The following is a 19,736-nucleotide window of genomic DNA, read 5'->3' as shown; positions in this document are numbered from 1 at the left end:
GGATCAAGGAGGAGTGTAATTTCGGAAAGTTCTAGAACATTTGATGACGTTAGGGATTTAATAGCTTTAATAGATTTACCAATAAGAATTGTAAATATGTGTTTGTGGTGATTTATGACGGTTTGTGGAAAGATATTTTGGGAAAAGCATGGGGTATATATAAAGGAGAAAATTTGTAAAAAAGGGAGAGTTAGTGAGAAGAGAAAATTATTGCTATTTAGTGACTTGTTGATTGCGAGAAAAAACTACAATGCATGAAGCGTAAGCTCTTTACTTCTAAAGATTTTTTTATTTATTTTTTTATTTTTTGTTTGCTTTTTCTTTTACTTATAGAAAAACTAATCTTTTGAAAGAAGGCTATGCTTGATATACAACTGAAACCATTTTTTTATTATTTTTTTCAAGCAAAAACAAAAAACCATCATTTTAACAGGTAACCATATCCACCGCGAAAAACAAACAGTTGAGGGTAATCTCTTTATTCAGAGTTCCTGGGGTCGACCTTATAAACATTTTTAGCGTAAATTTACGCTGTAATCTAAGATTTTTTAACGCTTTTTTGTAATTTCAAAAAAAATGGATCTTGCAAAAAATTTACTCCAAACTTTTGTTAAAATCTACTCCGAATATTTTCTCAGATATATATAGCGTAAAAGTTAAAAAAAAAAAAAGCTGTAAGAAAATATTTCAGAGCACTGTGTTTTAAAATGGCTATTTTTAAGATGTTTATAATATATTATTTTGAAAGTAAACAAATTTTGATGAAGATATCTTCAATTGAAGTATTTAGAAAGATGAGCTATGATTTTATTAGAAATTCACCGATTATTCATCGGACGGAGACACTGAGTTGGCTGTTGCAGCTGTTTGTTTGTTTTTTTTGTTTTTTTGTTTTTTTTACAAGCTATTTTATTTATACTTGTATTTAAGTCGTTAAGATTTTACTAAGATTTCTTGTGGTGATGTATGTGCTAACATTTAAAAAGCTGTTGCTCTGATGATGTTTGTAAATTAAGAATGTTGGTATATTCATGATAGCAAATAAAACGCAAGTTTGTTGAAATCTCTTCTGATCACATAGCTCACTGTTAGAAAATTTTAATGTGTATCATTGATGAAAACACCCGAAAAAAATCCTTTTGAGGGGTGGTAGTACATACCAATGTGATATCATTCCAAGTATTTTTAAAATCCAGGATTGGCGTCCGTGAGAGAAATTTGCATTTCAATGTTTTCCTATAATAGTCGTAATTAAAACCCATATTCTTGATTGGAAAACTTTATAGAACTTTGTTTTTTTCTGTATTTCATTCAAAAATTATACTTTTGCAAAAATAGCAAAGCAACACATGAATAAAAGAGGCCTCTAAAGACTAGTTTTAGAAAATAAATTAAAAATAAGCTTCTATTCTACTCTATTCTAATAAATTAAAAATAAGCTTCTATTCTACCAAATTTTTTCTTTTTTCTGTTTGGAATGCCATTACACTAACTAAACATGCTTACTGTTAAAGTCAACAACACAGTTAAGCAAATGCTTTCCATATTCTGGGTGAGTTGTCTGCCTCTTGAACCATTGCCAGTGAGGCTTAAATTTTGAATGAAGTACTTCTGTGGCTTGTTCACTATAATGGCCAAGACCTTTATGAATCTGAGAGATGAAAAAAGAAACTGAGACACATGAAAAAATACAGCATGAACCTTTGGTGTGATGGTTGCAAGAAGTTCATGGTATGAACTTCTGAAGTTTTCAATGTGCTCTTGGTAATTTTTATCAAGCTGCATTCCAAAACAAGCCACGACCACCGTTTCAAACTTTCTGAATGTATCAATGAATGGAAATGCTGCAAATGCAGCTGCAGCTTCAGCCTTTTCCTGAAGAATGTCTACATTTTTCAACAACTTTGGCAGTGGTTTCCTTGAAAATGTCCACCATGGAAGGGCTGCAGAGGGATGTTTAATGCCTGAGGCCAAGCTTGCATTCTGGCCAAATGTTGGCCAAGTTTTTGTAGAGATGGTTGACAACACCAAGAAGCAAGTGAAGTTCCATGGGTGGGATTGCATCCAGAATGAGGGACTCATCTGGGAAGTTCAACAAAGGTGAGTGGATGACATTTCCAAATTGTTTAGCTTTTTTCACATCATTTCTATGAGCAATGAATTCTTGGTGTGCTTTTTTAATGCCTCCAAATGTTCTCAAAGAACCACATAGTCCAAGTTTTGAAGAATCAGCATCACACCAACAACATGGATGTTTACTGGCATGGGATAGAATTCCACAGATGATTTTTGCAACTTTCATGTCACAAGACGAAACAAAGTGAATTGAGTTTGACTGTGTCAGTTTCAAAAGGTTTTGTATGTTTTTATATGTTTCTGGCATTCCTTCAGAGATGGCAATTAAAAGCTGTTTTTTTACTCCAGAGTCTTTGAAGGAAGAGCTGCAAAGCTTTGGTGATTTTAAGACTGGACTTGTTGGTTCTGGAGTTGTCTCTAGAACACACAGACTCATCTTAAGAAAGTCTCCACCCCCATCAATTCCAATCTTAACAAAAGGCTGATCAGAAACATTTCGTGCAGATAACACAAACTGCAGTAAGCTGGCAACATCCTTGCTATGTACAATTTCTCTGATTGTATCACATTTGGAAAATTTCACTTTTGAAACAGTGAAGTAGTCATTGAGCAACTTTCCTTGTTCTGAAAATTTTTTAGCAAAGTAAGGCTCAACAACTCTTTGAGGGCTGTTGAAGTTTAGTGTTGAAGCAAGTTGTTTCATGGGATTGTTGGATAGCCCTGTATTAAGATTTTCTTTTATGTTTTCTATTGTATATATATATATATATATATTATATATATATATATATATATATATATATATATATATATATATATATATATATATATATATATATATATGTTAGAGCGGCAATCATCAGCCATGAAATACCAATAAATAAATATAATAAATAAATAATGGTATTTCATGGCTGATGATTGCCGCTAGGCATGAAACTTTAAGTACCATACATAGTTGTTGTTTCTTCGTTTTATATATATATATATATATATATATATATATATATATATATATATATATATATATATATATATATATATATATATATATATATATATATATATATATATATATATATATATACTGCGAAGAATGACGACTTTGTTAGTACTTAAAGTTTCATACCGGCGTACTGACAATCATCAGCCAAAATACATAATGAAAAAACTCTACAATAGAAAACATAAAAGAAAACAAAAAAACCGTTAAAAATGTCATCAAAAAAGAATTGTCCTTATTAGAGTCATTTTCTCATTCCGTCAACTCCGTTACTGAAATTTTGTCCTACAGCTATAAAAACGCAATTCTTGTACAAGTAACATAAAAAACAGCACCGTGGGTAGTAATACTTATCGTTAATATAAACTAGCATTTTATCGGATATTTCCAACTAAAATTTAAAACTTTGTGTGCACAATTGTTAATCAAAAATGTCCACTCCGTAGATGTCCTGCATCTAGGACAATATTGTTATACTCAATATTTTTTTTTCTTTTGTATTAAGGCTAATCGGGGACATAATTTGGTGCTTTAGACATGCTTATATATGGTATTTTAATACATGTATCAATTTACACCTTATCCTGTTGTAGCTCTTGTCAAAAACTTGCTGTCCCCACATTTTTTGTCCACTCCGTTATTACATTTAAAATAGCCACAGGTTTGTAGTTTTTACTTATTTACTAATTAAAATAATGAAAAAAAGTCCAGTTCTATGGAATTTATTAACATTTAAAATTATATCGTGCTGCAAGCATTATTTATGTAAAAATGAGAGCCTAATTACCTTATTTTAAAAATTATATTCTTATTCGAAGTCTACTCCGTTACGCGTTTTTATTCCCTGAAATTACAAATTTTTATATGGCGTGTTTTAGTACTCTTTTGGACAATATAGCAATAAAAGATTTTAAAGATGTTTTCCAATGAGTAATAATGAGATATTATTGATTATGTATAGTTATGTCTACTCCGTTACTGTCAACTCCGTGATTTCCTCTTAATAGCGGAGTTGACAACAACATAACGGAGCTGACATCACGAATATAAAAAAAATCAAAAGCTTTAAACTAAGTTATTTTCTGCATTAATGCAGAAAATACACCAAAAGTTTATTTATTTATTATTATGAAAATATATTTCAAGGTTTACATTTATTTTAAAAGCCAAACGTATTAGAGTCAAATGTAAATAAAAACCAAACAATAAATGAAATCCTAATACTAAAATACTTACAAATTACTCTTACAATAAATTAGACTTACAATATTACTCTTACAAAAAAAATTACTCTTATAATAAAAATTACTCTTATTACTCTTACAATAAAAAAGAACGCAGCGTATATATGGTAACCATATTAAACGCTGCAAGGTAATCATATTTTATCGTTGCAATAAGTCCCTAATGGTTGACGTGTTTATTTAATTAAATAAACATCAGTCATTTACAACTATATCCGACTCTTTGAGGCACGATCCTCCTTCTATATGGGCACATCTGGAACCCGTGCTAATTGAACTCAAGATAGTTAACCCACAAATTACAGATCTTCATTTTTTTTCTGATGGACCAACCACACAATATAGGAATAAGCAAAACTTCTTATTCTCTACATTGATATACGAATTAAAATTTAATTTAGCCAGTTGGAATTTTTTTGAAAGTGGGCATGGGAAGGGAGCACCAGATGCGATAGGAGGATCTGTGAAACGTCAGGCAGATCAATTGCTTAATATGGGTTGTGACATTCCAGATGCAGAAAGTTTATATAATTTTCTTAACAATGGACATTCATTAATAGTCGATTGTTAAGAAAATTATATAAACTTTCTATATTGTTTATATAAGTTTTACTATATTGAGGGATCTAAAATTATTTCTTTTGACTCAAAATGTTCCAAAACATTAAAGGCTATTACAGGCACTATGAAATTGCATCAGCTGCACACAGACAGAAAATTTAATGTTTTGTATCGAGATTTAAGTTGCTTCTGTAAGAGGGCTACAGTTTGCACATGCTACAATTTAAAGCGATATTTGTTTTCCAAAAACACTAGTACGGTAAAAAAATATTTGTGTATTTTATTATTTTGCTTATTTATTTACTTCTATAATAATTAAATTTATTTTAAGTACTTCCGTGAATTTCTTTTTAATATTTCAGAATTTTAACAGTGATGAAAGCATTACTTCGGCCGATGCGACGGATGTCAATGATGACCAATTTCAACATTTAAGCAACAATATCATTGATCTGGTTAATTTCGATGAAAATTTGAATATCTTGTTGATTGAAGCAAATGATGTTGTGAGCGATCACGACTTTCTTCACATTAATGATGTATGGTAATGATCCAGTAACGGAGCAGACAGTATTTGTACAATTTAAATCCGAAAAAGATTTTTGTCGAGTTAGTTTCTTTTTTTAAAGACGCTTTACCTTTTTTTAAAAGACAATATACTGAATTTATTTGTATACTAAGATTTTCCCTTTAATTTAAAATGTGACTTACACTGTTTTGCTTTTGAATAATAAATAATTAGCAAATGTCAGTAACGGAGCAGACATTGTCACATAAATTAAATTTTTTATGTCATTAAATTTGGCTAATATACTTAACATGTAGGCTGTAGTTATAGTACCCAGTATATTTTATTACAAAAATAGAATTTGTTACAAAAATAATAATAATTCACAGATGTAGTTACATTTATGTTACGGTAACAGAGTGGAAAAAATTATTGGGCCTCATTACTTGATGATATCCAAAAACATTTAAAAAGCAGATTTGTGCAAAACCAAATCTATTTTGTACATCCCTAATGATAAAATTTACCATACTTGTTAAAATTTTATAGATAGTCCAAACTTTATTTTCATGCAACATTAGTTGCGACAAAACCGTCTTATGAGAAATTGACTCATTAATGGCTTCAAATTCATCTTTATTATCAAATGACGCAAACATGTATTTATTCATACGCCTACACCAGCTCCTGTTTTTTGTTTAATAAATTTGCGCCCCTATAGATGCCAATTTCAGTTTTTTCATTTAAGCATAAGATGCATCTTCTTGTGACTGGTTGGTAAGGTTGGTATTTTCTGATTATACTCCATTTAATTACTGGTTTACCGTTTTTTCTTTTATGCGCCACACTTCCTTAGATAGTTCGGTGTCATTTTTGTACCTTGCAGGTTAAACGACTTAACATGGTTTGCATATCGTAACTTAAAAGATGGTTCACTTATACCAATATATACTTTATCTAAATAGTTCGGAAGGTCGGAAGAAATAACAGCTTTGTATAGTATGTTGCAGGATTTCTTATTTTGATCTGCAATTTCGTCGATGGTTTTGTGGTTATGCCAGTTTGTTATAGATTTTAAATTCGGGATGCAGTTGTAACTAACTTTTAAAGTGTTTCTGTTGAATATCTTACTAAAAATATATTTTGTTGGAAAATGCTTGTTTACCAAATCAAAAAATGATTTGCCAGTATTTGTGATGACATTTTTGCTAATTGGTGGGTTAAACCATATAATATTACGCTTTCGATTATACTTCTTTCTGGTATTATTAGGAGTATTATTATATTTTAATTTATAACTATAGACTGCTTTATTTAATGCTTCTTTACAACACTTAATTGCTTTGTCGAATATTTTCTCACTGGATGAAAGTTTTGATAATCTGCGTTCCAATGAAATAGGTATTTGCCTAATAATATTCGGAGGATGATTTGATTTCTTATGTATATAGTTTATTTTATTTCCTGGCTTGCTATAGGGTTGATAAGTGGAATCGTTTCGGTTCAAACTGATATCAAGGTAGTCAACAATTTTTAACTTACATTTGATCATAATAGTTAATCCAAATTCTTTAAACATTTTTGTAATTGTTTTCTTAACTCTTTCTGATTCTGGGTCACTTAGATTTTTAAAAACCGTCAAACCATCGTCTTTTTAAATCCCTGTAAAATTTTTATTATAAACGGATGAGAGCTTATCTAACAGAAATAGACAAATACGCAAACTTCAGCTCCATCAAATCCCGTTGCTACATTAAATAGACCTCATCCTTTTTTCATCCATGTCTCATTTCTATGAAACAGAGCGGATTTTCTATAGAGGTAGACTATTCTTTTTTCTTTAGTTGTAATACAAACGTGTTTCTCAGCAAAGGATATCACAATTCTCAGTAGTTCTTCACTAATTGATGGATAAAAGTCGTTAATATCGAAAATGACGAATTTTGGAAGTTTCTTATCCTGAATACTTTTAAATCAATCAATCAATCAATATATTTCGTGTTAAGGATGTTACAAAAAACACAGGTCATTGCAAATAGTAATTCCTTAAAAAGACGCAATGACCTAAATAATATAAAGAAAAGACAAGAGAAAAACTTAAGAAATAAACTTGTCACATAGTAAAAGTAGGACTTTACAAAAATTTATAAGTAACACTTATAAAACAGACTTTTAAAAGAGTTAAAATATAGGTTAAATAGTTATTATAATGTATTTACATGTACATACATATATACAGATATACACAAATAAGAAATTATAAAATGTACATAAACATAAAGAAAAAAGTTATAGAGGTAAAGTATAAAGTTAAGCATAACTTTTTAGGTAAAAATGATGGAGTGACTTTAAGAACAGATTCTTGGATTTAAGGATAAAATATGTTTTTAGGGTGTACGGAAGGGTTTTCCAAGAAAGAATACACTGATATTTAATGGAATTTATTCCATGTTTATTTGTCTGATTTTGTGGGATGCTTAAGTTGTTAAAAGTGACTGATCTTAGGTTATACCCACACGTTGTCCTACTATTAAAGTAGCTACGAAATATGGAAGGAAGGAGACTGTGTTGTTGATCCCAGACAAATGAACAATTTAGAAACTGGATTAAATCATAGAAACGAAGAACTTTGGATGTAAGATACAGGATGTCAGTAGGGAAGTCTCTTAGACAGAAATGAATTATTCGTATTGCTCTATTTTGAAGCGAAACAATTTTAGAAAGACAAAGCTCACAAGACTGGCAGGATATCAAAAAATGTATGGTGATCATTCTTCGCTAGAAGCAAAATTTCCGCCGTAATTAAGCATTTTTACCGCCGATGCTTAATTATAATCTCTTCAATATGATTAAACATTCAGTTTCTAGATTGTTCAGGCATCTTTTGGAGAATGAAGTTAATTTTATTTAAGCTTTGGCGCACGAGCTACGTGTTAAAATGCATTTACTAAATCTATAACACATATGCTAATATATGAATAATCCTGACATGGATTATTCATATAGCAATACCGTTTTTTCTCAGTCTCTTGTGATTCTGACAGTTTAAGTTTAACATATCAAGTAATTACAACAGAATACCTTTTAGTGAATTAATCCATAACATATACTAAAGTTCTAAGATATAAAATTCCACACTATTTAACTTTTAAACATTTTTAAATATAAAAACAAAACCATTAATGCAAATATCAATAACTTTCATCTTTAAAAGCTCAGATTAATGTTAAAGTCTCCAAGATTAGGTTAACTCGACAAAATAATCTATATGCTACTCAAACGTAAGAGGTAACGTTCGAATACCATCCAGCCATGTCCACAACTTCTTTCTCGTAACGAACTAAAAATGGGTGCTCCTAAAAAACAAAAATTTTTAAATACAAACGAGCGTTAACAGATTATATTCATTTGTTGAACTTTTTTAAAAATTCCCAGAAAGTAGCAACGTCTTACAAGTAGTAAATCAAACTTTGGACGTTTATTAAGATCTTTTTCAAGACATAAATTAATGAATGATTGAAACTGCTCTGAAAAACCATCATCCTTAGGAAGAGAAGGTGAAGGTTCATGCATGATCTTCATGAGGACTTCAAATTCGTTGCGACATCCACGGTATGGAAAAAAACCAGTAGCTAGTTCTACCTAAAATTAGACGATACATTTGGGCTATAAAATGTACGAAAAGTAAATTAAAAGAAACTTACTTACGATTAACTTTATATAGATAAGCCAAAATTTAAAAAGAGTTTTAGAAAATTACAAGTATTAATTAATCAATTTATGAGACTAAAAATCTAAGATTAAAAAGCACATATTTATTAATCTTAAATACCAATGAAATTCCAAGTGACCAAACATCTGCTCGCACATCATAGTCTGGATTAAGTGGGTCAGGTGGCTCAACACGTTCAGGCTATATATATAAAAAAAAAATAATGAGATGTAGTTTATGTAGTTATATATTTGCTGCTGAGAAAAGTAAGAATTTGCAAAAACAAACAAACAAAAAAAAAAAAAACAACTATAATTACTATACTATTATAATTATGCAATAATATGAAACTATTAGATTATGCAATATGCAAAAAAAAAAAAAAAAAAAACATCTTAAAAATTGTTTCAAAAAAATGAATTGCCCATTATATTATTATTATTATTTTTTCATTATTATATTATTATTATTATTTTTTCATTATTATATTATTATTATTATTTTTTCATTATTATATTATTATTATTTTTTTTTCATTATTATATTATTATTATTATTTTTTCTTGATATCTCATCAAATATTGTTTTAACAACCTATTTGTGCATTAGTGAATAAATTGCTTAGCTTAACTTATTGAATTTTAGACATAAGATCAAATGATGGATAAATATGACCGCAAAAAAAAATCATATATTAACAAAATAGCTCATTATTTTTGCGTAAATCGAGCGAATTAAACAAACAAACCGGTAAAATTGAAAATTGCAAACAAATACATTTTCACTCTAGAAATTAAAATATCATTTTTCAGCAAAATGGCATCAAGAAAACAACATTTGTCTTTCCATCAATCAAACTTAATAGTTGATTTGAAAGATCAAGAAAAATCATACCGTCAGATCCAAAATGAAATAAGAATTCCTTTTACCACAGTGTTCTCAATCGTTAAGAATTGTTGATCTGATTAGAACTGTTGCCAGTATGGTTGACTGGAACTAAAATGCAAGACTACCAGTGCAATTGATTGCAATATCATCATTAATGTGAAAAAAAGTAGATTTATTTCAGCAGCTAAACTAGCTTTTAAATTGCAACAAGACTACATTATCACAGTGATACCTCAAACAATCAAAAATCCATTTGGAGAACAAGAATCTAGAGGTAGAGTAGTTAAAAAAAACAAAAAACTGCAAAACAAAATGAAATGTTAATTGGATTTGGCAAAGAAGTATGAAAAAGTGCCAATATAGTATTGGAAAAATGTTTTCTGGTCAAAGAGGAAATGGATGCTTCAAAGTATTTTGAAGTTCTCAAAGCCAACTTTTGACTATCTACTAAAAAAAAACTGAGAATGGGAAAATAATCTCATATTCCAGCAGGACAATGACCTAAAACATACTGCTAAGATAATAAAGCTATACTTTGGTACAAAAAAAACCTTAATATTTTGAAATGGCCATCTCAAAGCCCAGATTTGAATCCAATAGAACATTCAAAAGACAGAAAGATTGGCTGCCAAGCATTTAAACACAAAGATGACTTTAAAGAAACTATAATGAGCACATTGGATATTTTGTTGTTAAATTTCTAAATTTCCATAGTTCAAAAGAAAACTATATTTTTTCAAACCATGATAATATTTTGATATTTATATTCTATTGTATACTTTAGATATAATTTTTGTTTACATTTACATTTTAATATTAAAATATAAATGTAAATAAAATATTTTAACATTCAAAATATAAATGTAAACAAAACTTACAAATATTTTGGTTAAAAATTTAAAAGATGAGATCTTTATGTGTTTTATTTTTGCATATTGCATGTTTGTTAATATTATGTTATACTAATGCTATATACTACTATATCATATACTACAATAGCATTTGATACTACGTTACATATTCCTTTACTGTTTATACTCTTATTATATACTCTTTTAATATTTATCCATTTTTTTGTAAAGTTTTACCGCCATATAAGCAGCACATCCAGCACCTTTAGTTTTGGCTTTTGAATCAACTAAGCGCCCACTGATTCCGAAATCACAAAGTTTTACACTACCTTTGTCATCTAATAGGATATTTGAGGGTTTAACATCTCTGTGCATAACACCATGTGTTTGCTTTAAATACTGCAAAGCTCTAACCACCTGTCAAAATTCAATTCAAAAGATTAAAAAAAAGATTTTTTAATTGTAGATGTTTAAATAGTTGACATTAAACCCCATATCATTTTGTCATAGAATTAATGAGATCAAAAAAAGGAATATTTATGTATATAAATATTTAAAAAAATTTTAATCTTATTATTCTTACAAACCACTTAAAACTTTTTGGCTCAGAACTTTTTTGATTTAGAATTTTTTGGCTTAGAACTGAATTATACTGAAAATTTAAATGCTTTCTTAATCTATTCTCACTCATGGTACTTAATTTTTTAGTAATAATAAAATATGGATTTTCAAAGTTTGTATTGTAAAAAAAAAAAAGAAAAAAAAAAAAAACTTCTACAAACCGAATATGCAACCTTCCCAAGGATTGGTTCAGGTATAGGAGTTTGTGTTGTTCTTAATAGTTTTTCTAAACAAGTTCCCATCAGCTCCATACACACATAAACATCTGACTGTACCATAAATCACCATAAAATGTAAAACTTTGAAGTCATTTCTCGTAATTTGTTTTAAAATAGTTTATAACACTGGCTATAAGATTATAATTTAGATAAAACACAAAATACTTTCACAAATTTAAAATAATGATCATCATTTTATAGATTACATAAAAGCTTAGTAGTTTTACAACTGTTAAAAGATGTAGCCTAGAGAAATCAAAAAAACTAAATATAATTCCTTATATCAGAAGAATAATTTTTCACTATGCAATATTATATCACAGATCAACAATTAAGGATTTCTATAACTTAACACTATGGGCTGTTTAAGAGTTATTTTACAGAAAGTATGTTATATAAAAATTTTAAGTTAAATTTCATTATAAAAATGATTAATTTTACTTTCAAGGGATTTTTCAGTGAACTAGTTATGGTGATAATTTTTTTGTTTTTAGAATATGTATACACAATACTTAAAACAGAAAATATCTTCTAAAATAAAAACACCAAACCCATTGAAATCAACAACTAATGAGAAATAATTCAAATGATTGAATTCTAGATACGTTTTTCTTTAAAAGACATTTAAGAATTATCATGATCTCTGAATAATTCATAAATGAGTAATTTAAATAAATTAACCTTTAAAGCAAAATATGTTTTTTAAACTGCATATTTACTGGATTCACCCTAACATTAATTCTCATTCATAACAAATAAATATTTTTTCACCTGTGAAATGAAAAGTCCAAAACAGTTTACAATGTATGAACAATCATTGCATTTAGTAATAACATCAAGGTCCATAAGTATTCTTTTTTGTTCTTCCATAATAGGTGTTCTACCCATCATCTGAAATGTAAAGAATGAACATGTCAAACAAAAGATTTGTAACTCCATTTAAATGGAAGATAATACAAACATTCAGTTTTCTAGACAGCAAACTAAAACTTTACCTTAACTGCCATGATGGTTTTACTCTCTTTATGATACATCTTATTTACAACACCACATGTCCCTGAGCCAATCTCTTCTATCCATTCTAAGTCGTCTATTGTAAAAGGATATTCCTAATAGAAAAAAGCAAACCAATTTTTAACAAAATTCACTATTTAAGAATTTATTTTCCTAATTTTATTAAAGTAGACTCATTTATTAAAGATTATAAACTATTTTTTCATAGAAAGTTCAAACATTAAAATTATGTTATTTTATATAACAAGAATATGTTGTGCAAAGCACACTTAACACAGAAAAACTGACTCAGTTACAAACATTTTTTGTTTGATTTTCTTTATTTTCTTAATTGTAAATTGTATAATTGTACATTTACTCATTGAATCTGTCGAGAATAAACTTGTTAAAAAATATAAAAGGGTAACCCCAAAAGTGACAAAACTAATAAATCTCTTTTTGTAGTATTGAAGAAAGTATAAAGAAATCTATTTATTTATTAAACAGTTTTATGCAGCTACAGTTATGAAATTATAATTATTCAATTATGATATTTGTGGATTAATTATGCAAGAAGGATTAGCAAGGATGTGCTCTTTTAGAATTTTTGAACAATTTAAAAAAAAAAAAAAAAAAAAATCTTAATCCTTCAATAAATATTAACTTTTAAGTTAATATTTATTTAGGGAAAATTTCTTAAATAACAAATTCTTCTGCAAAAGTTCTTGCAATCCAAGGTTTTACTATTTTAATTACAACTGTTCTACAATTTTTTATTTTCACTTAATTTCTAAACTACTTTATCTAACTACAAACTTTTATTCGAAGTTTTAAACTTTTTGGTTTCTTGATTTAACAAAATTATCAAAAACTGTAAATTGTAAAGCTTACCATTTAAAGAAATTGCTATACAACAATTGCAGTATAAAAATTACTGCAACATGCTTTAAGCTAGGTAGAAAAATTTTGTGATATTAAAGAATGCAGATTTTTTACAGAAGTACAAATTTTCATAAACTTACTTTTCCATCAATACGAAGTACAGATGATTTTTTTATTAGTTCAGAGAGTTCACGTTCAATAGCAACTCTATGATGAAAATTATTGATAAAAATAAAAAACATTTGCCATTAAAAAGACATAATTTGTTTTTGGAAAACTCTATTGATCAAGAAAGCAACTTACATTCGTGCACTCTTTCTTTTTTCACATGAGAATGTAAGATTCATTTTAGGTCGCCCAGAACGAGGAGCAGGTTGCGAAGATAGTTCTTCGTCTACAGAGGAAATTAAAATAATAGCGCACAACTTTATACAAAAATTCTATGTTTTTTACATCACACATTTTATGCAAATGCATTTACTAAAGAGTTATGGATCAAATATGCATAATTGTTATCAATTACAAAAACCTAAAGTTTGTACAGAATGTGAAAGACTTTTTTCCCCTCAGTTTGCTGATACTGAAACCCAGTTCAACATCACGACTTACACAATTACAAAATATGAGGCAAATACAAATGAATTTAAAACTACAGCTAATCCAACAGGAAACTTTTCAATTACTTTTTGGACCATTCAGTAATAACCTTATTGCGATGGTTTCTACAAAACTTAATAAATACTTTCTAAAGATAATAGATTCAGCTTTAGTAATGTTGTCAACCTGCAATAACAAAAAATCCTACCAAGTATTAAATTTTAAAATAACCTCAGGTTTTGTAAACAACTTAAATTCTTTTTTAATGAGAATTCTATATGCAAGAGGTTTGTTAATTTGATACCTATTGAGGTTTAAATAAACTTTCAATGGAACTAAAAATCCATATCAAGCAGACTGTATTTTTACCAGGTCCCGCATGAACCAATTTAGATTTTGATGAAACTTGTTGGAGTGATATACCAATGTGATGTGTAACTCCAGAGAAAGTCAACAAAATATCCTATGTGGTTTTTTGAGAAACATTTTTCCAATCTAGTGAGTATTGTGTATACTTTCAGATTAACAAAAATTTTAAACTTGGATATTTTTCAATAAACGCAGACTAAACTTGAGATTTTCCTTGCTAAATTGTAAATTTTTATGATTTTGAAGAAATTGCACTTAAAAACTAAATTTCAAAATACTACAAACCAAATTGGATCTTGATCTCATGCTAGATAGACATTTTAAATAAATTCAGGTGACTAGAGCTCTTTATTCAAAAGTTGATTCATTAAAAAGTGCCAAAATGTCCATTACCAATGATCACATCTTTTTTTTTTCTTATAGTTTTTTGTACACATAAGTGTACTTAAAAAAATTTGTCTGCTTCTAAAGTCAATTTCAACACATGTTCCTCCAAAAAACTGAACTTTAAGCAATTGAATTTTGCAAAAACATGCATTATAAATACATACAGAGTTTATCTTTTTATGGCCAGCCTAATATGCTGGATATGGTAGACTTTTTCATAAATTTGACACAAAGATCTTGATTTCTTCCTGAGATCCTAATAATATTATCTAGAAAGAATAAAGAATCAAAAACTCATACCCCAGGTGCATAACTTGCAGTTTTATTAGTATTAACTATTAAAAGTGTATGAATCTTTTATTCTTAATGAGGCAAGCAATGCTGTTAAACATAATTAACTATAACAAACAACTTCACTTTAAATTTTAAAAATCTAATTTGCTTTTAGAAAATTAATCCAGTATTTTTTGCAAGATTTTAGGTAATAATTAAATAATTTACAAATTAATAATATTTGACTATCTTTGAATTTTTAGCAAATAACATTTAATAGTTAAAATTTATTGCAATCTTATACTTTTTTTTAAAAAGATTTCTGAGTTTCAAAAAGATACATATAGTTTTTTATTTATTTATTTATTTTTAAATTAAGCCAAAAATATACAATCTAATTGGGAGAGGGGGTTGGGTGGTGGTGGTTAAGAATAGGAACCTGGCTTTTTGATGTGTTATTTGTATTAACTATTAAAGTGGAAACCCTCAAAAAAAAATTTCAAGAAAAAATATTGATACGATCATAGGTAGTAGACCCTTGGAATCAAAGACATAATTTTAAAAATTCTGGTTAAGACACTTTATGAAGACTGAACTTTTTAATAAAGAGTTCTAACCAACTGAATTTAAACAAAATGTCTATGTAGTATGAGTTGATCAACAATTTAATATGTAGCATTCTAAAATCTAGCTTTTAAGAACAAGTTCTTCAAAATAACAATTTAGAGAGGAAAATTTCAAGTTTTTTTTGAAAATATCCACAAAGCACTCACTAGAAAAATTTAGGTATGAAATCAATTTGTTCAAAAATTATTAACCTTTAAAAATAAAAAAACAGTTTTTGCTTAAGGGGCAAAGTTCACACAAAACCGACTATTTTTTAATTAGCTGCTTTTCAAGAACCACATATTAGTTGAAATATTTAAAGACTTGCTTATCTCATTGATATACATCATCCCAACAAATTTCATAAAAATCTGAATTGGTTCATGTAGGGCCATTAGTCCACTTGGCTTGGAATGACTCAATAATAGAACACTCTAACTTTTAATTTTCTTTTAATATATTTTTAAAAGCTCCTTAGAGGAATTGCATAATTCACTGAAAATTTTGATTTGTTGTTCAAAAGTGTATACGATTTGGCAATTCTACTATCTGGAATCATGGATTGAAACCATGGGTGGAAAAAACCCAGCCCATGGATTTTTTTAATTTTATTGGGCCTTGCTTGGGTTCTTCAAAAGTATAGAATTTCTATCCCTAACTTTTGTCCACAGACGAACCTAAAAATGATATTTTTTAGACTTTTATTTTTAGATTTTAGATATAGATATAAATTGAATGTTTGGAGACTGTTCTTTTTCAGCAAAAAAAAATATTCCAAAATTTTAAGCATAATTAAAGAAAAGAATGCCATTTGGAACTGGGAGAAAAAGAGCAAGTTTATGAGGTTGATAAGAAAACAGTTAACTGTGATCATTGTGAACTGAAGATCAATTTCGATCCCAACTCAAGTAAGTAAACTGAAACCTTCTAATCTAAACAATTTTGTTGTCATAACATCTATCTATCAAAAAGATTCTTTAGATAAGCAGGTTTGCTTGCTTTTTCTTCAGCTAAAACCTATCATTTATCTCAGTTGAGGAGTCAGAATTTCAAAAGCTTTGTTCACTTCTTTTGCCAGGATATGTTCCACCAAATCGCAACAAATTAAGAGAATAGCTGCTAGATGATGTGTACAATTATCTTCTCAGCCCTCAATAAAGCAATTGTAAAGATAAAAACACAGAAAGGAAAAGACATGTTTGCAATCTACACAGATAATGAGGCCAAGATGGTGAAGATATGGGAGCTGAAAATCAATACAAAAAAAACTTTTTCATTAAAGTTAAGGGATTGAAAAGCTTGATTTAATCCAAAAGAATCCTTATTTTTAAAATATTTATAATTCAAACTTAAAAAAAAAAAAAAAACCAGCACTTTTTGGTGGGTTTTTTAATGCAAACCCTGATTTAAACAGTAATCAAGGTTCGGTAGAAAATGAACTACAAACATTTTAGAGATAATTTCAACCATCAAAAATATTTACAACTATTTTCAATGCTGTTTACATTCTTTAAATTTGGATTGAACTTGGATTACATTTTTTGAATTTGGTTAAAGGAGTATTAATTTATTTTGAATTAGATCGAAGAAAGATTCTGAACAAATGAAGAGAAGTAAGGATTTCTAAAATTTTTACCAGATGAAAAAATACCTAAAAATAAGAAAACCTTAGATTATCGGATTAAAATTGAGAGCTGAGTTTCAAGATTTCACAAAGTTAGCGGACAGTTTAAACCAGAAATAACTTAAGAGTATATTATTATTGAAAATTTGCACAATGCAACAACAATGCACATAACAACGTACAACATGCAATAATTCAATGAAATCCATGAGAACATTAAAATTGAAAAACTTTTAACTCTTTAAGGTTCTAATTTTTTTTGCTGGGGGTCATAATTAAAAAAAAATTAACCTGCCACAATTCTATTTATTTTTTTACCTCTATTTATTGGCTAATCACAATTACTTTAAAGATAAAAAATTTTGGATTGTAAAAATAGAATTCAATATCTGTACTTAACATAAATTCATGTGTAAATATAGTATAAGTATAATATAAATATAAGTATATTATACATATTCATAGTGTAAATATTTAATATATAAGTATAGTATAAATATTCATAAAGTAATGCTTAGATCAACAAAAGATATTTAACAATGTCTAGGTATAACAATTAACAACTTTAATGCCCTGAAATTCAATTACAGAACATTTTAAATTTTTTTTCTAAATATATATCCAGAACATCAATATCTAGAAAAAGTTATGAACAAATAATACCCATTAAACCAATAGTAAAATATACTAAACAATGTAAAGATTTTAGGCTCAGTGGTGCACACATCTATAGAACATAAAAAGAATTTCAAAGAGGATAATAAAAAATGGAGTACATACCATTAGCCTAAAATCTACATAGGTTATAAATCAGCATTTAGTTAAAACCTGAAAAATACTTTCCACATTGGTAAAATTTCAATTTACGCTAATTTTACTGATGCTGTCATTAAACTTTTTTCTATAGGTTTGATCATTAAGAAAATGTTTTGAATTTAGTTAGAATAATCAAATACATTTACATAGAAATTTGAATTTTCTCTATGGCAGTTATAGAAATTTCTAAAAATTTTTAAACAAGAATTTTAGAAGATTTTACTATAACTGACACAAAGTTGTTCTGTTTATAGTACTCCATATTATAAGTTTGTAGTACCTATTTTTATTGAAATGTAGTGTTCATTATATTATAAAATTAATGTAAAATATATAACTTTACTAAGTTATAAAACAGAATGAAGCTAAACAGAGTCGATAATGCTACTCTGACAGAATTCAGCCATGTTGAATTGACAAAGCATTGCTCTGTCTAAGAACACTAACTTATATGAAAAATTCATCTGCTATTGTTTAAATTGTGCCTGAAATAGTATCTGAGATAAATGATATTGCTAAAAACACACTTCACAAAAAAGATTCTTCTGTGTCTAAGAGGGCATCTTTAACAATATATGAAACCTATAGGCAGGAATTAGGAAAAGGGATTGTTCATCATGTTCAATTTTGAAAGCCTCCAATAGTATTATAATTTAAGTTAAATCTCTTCCAGGTGTAAATGATGAATAAGTAGTAAACAGGTTTCTGAGTAACCTTGAAAAAGACTAAAGTGCATCAGAGTGGTTTGGAAACCATAAATTGGAATTATCAACCAAAAGAAAAAGAAAATTATATATTAGTCTATCAGATTCTGGTGTTAAATTGATCACACATAACAATCTTGATTTTTACAAAAAAAGATGCTTCTGATTCAACAATTCAAACACTAACTTCCTGGATAAGATATGTGGAAGGTAGAAGTTCTATTGAACCCTATTACATGAATCATGTAGATGAAAGGGGAAATGGTTTAAGTGGTCTTTAAACAATAGAAAATAATCAAACATAGGCCTGCTGTTTTTGCTGAGAGGAGATTATTTGGTTAAAATTTATGCTGATGAAAAGCAAAAATTCTTGATAATTTTTCTTTCAATCATACTTATGAAAAGAATAAATGGAAATAGAAGACTTTACAGGTGATAGGTTTTTTAAATATCCTGAGAAAAAAGAGTTACTAATAATGTTATGTGGATATCAGCTTTTCCACAAGAAAGATGAAAGCTAACCCTTAGTCTTATCTTGTGGAGTTGGTGATCTCATACTTGTGACTTTCAGCCTCACTGAAGATTTATGCTTTTTTAAATCATATAATTCCAGTTCACTAAAAATAGTGATCTTGAAGATGTATCTTAACAGCTGGGAGAATCTATTTTTGAAAGGTTTTGAAAAGAAATTTTGGCCTAGATATAAATTTAACAGTATTAAAAGCCAAAACTGATAGTGCCATCCTATCTGCTGTAATAGACTTAAACTCAAAGCATTTGTAAAAACTTAATTTTTTTAAAAT

The 19,736-nt window shown here is 28.0% G+C and overlaps 1 protein-coding gene across 1 annotated transcript in view; it reads right to left on the bottom strand.

The window, feature by feature from the left end:
• Nucleotides 1-8,470: 8,470 nt before the first annotated feature.
• The window catches only part of LOC145199894 (dual specificity mitogen-activated protein kinase kinase 7-like), a 12,173-nt gene continuing 907 nt past the window's right edge, over nt 8,471-19,736 (bottom strand). The window contains exons 2-10 of the mRNA XM_090071379.1: nt 13,861-13,951; nt 13,698-13,764; nt 12,678-12,791; nt 12,454-12,573; nt 11,626-11,733; nt 11,081-11,260; nt 9,225-9,305; nt 8,846-9,034; nt 8,471-8,748 (exon numbers count right to left, since the gene is read on the bottom strand). Coding sequence (XP_089927505.1) covers nt 8,668-8,748; nt 8,846-9,034; nt 9,225-9,305; nt 11,081-11,260; nt 11,626-11,733; nt 12,454-12,573; nt 12,678-12,791; nt 13,698-13,764; nt 13,861-13,951 — 1,031 coding nt within the window. The 3' untranslated portion in view covers nt 8,471-8,667. The remainder of the gene's footprint in view (nt 8,749-8,845; nt 9,035-9,224; nt 9,306-11,080; nt 11,261-11,625; nt 11,734-12,453; nt 12,574-12,677; nt 12,792-13,697; nt 13,765-13,860; nt 13,952-19,736) is intronic.

This window comes from Hydra viridissima, unplaced genomic scaffold, assembly GCF_058129835.1.
Source record: "Hydra viridissima isolate aposymbiotic clone 2 unplaced genomic scaffold, HvirCarnegie_v1 scaffold_14, whole genome shotgun sequence".
NCBI lineage: Eukaryota > Metazoa > Cnidaria > Hydrozoa > Anthoathecata > Hydridae > Hydra > Hydra viridissima.
Note: the sequence above shows the minus strand (reverse complement) of the source record. Positions and strands in the feature narration are given on the sequence as shown.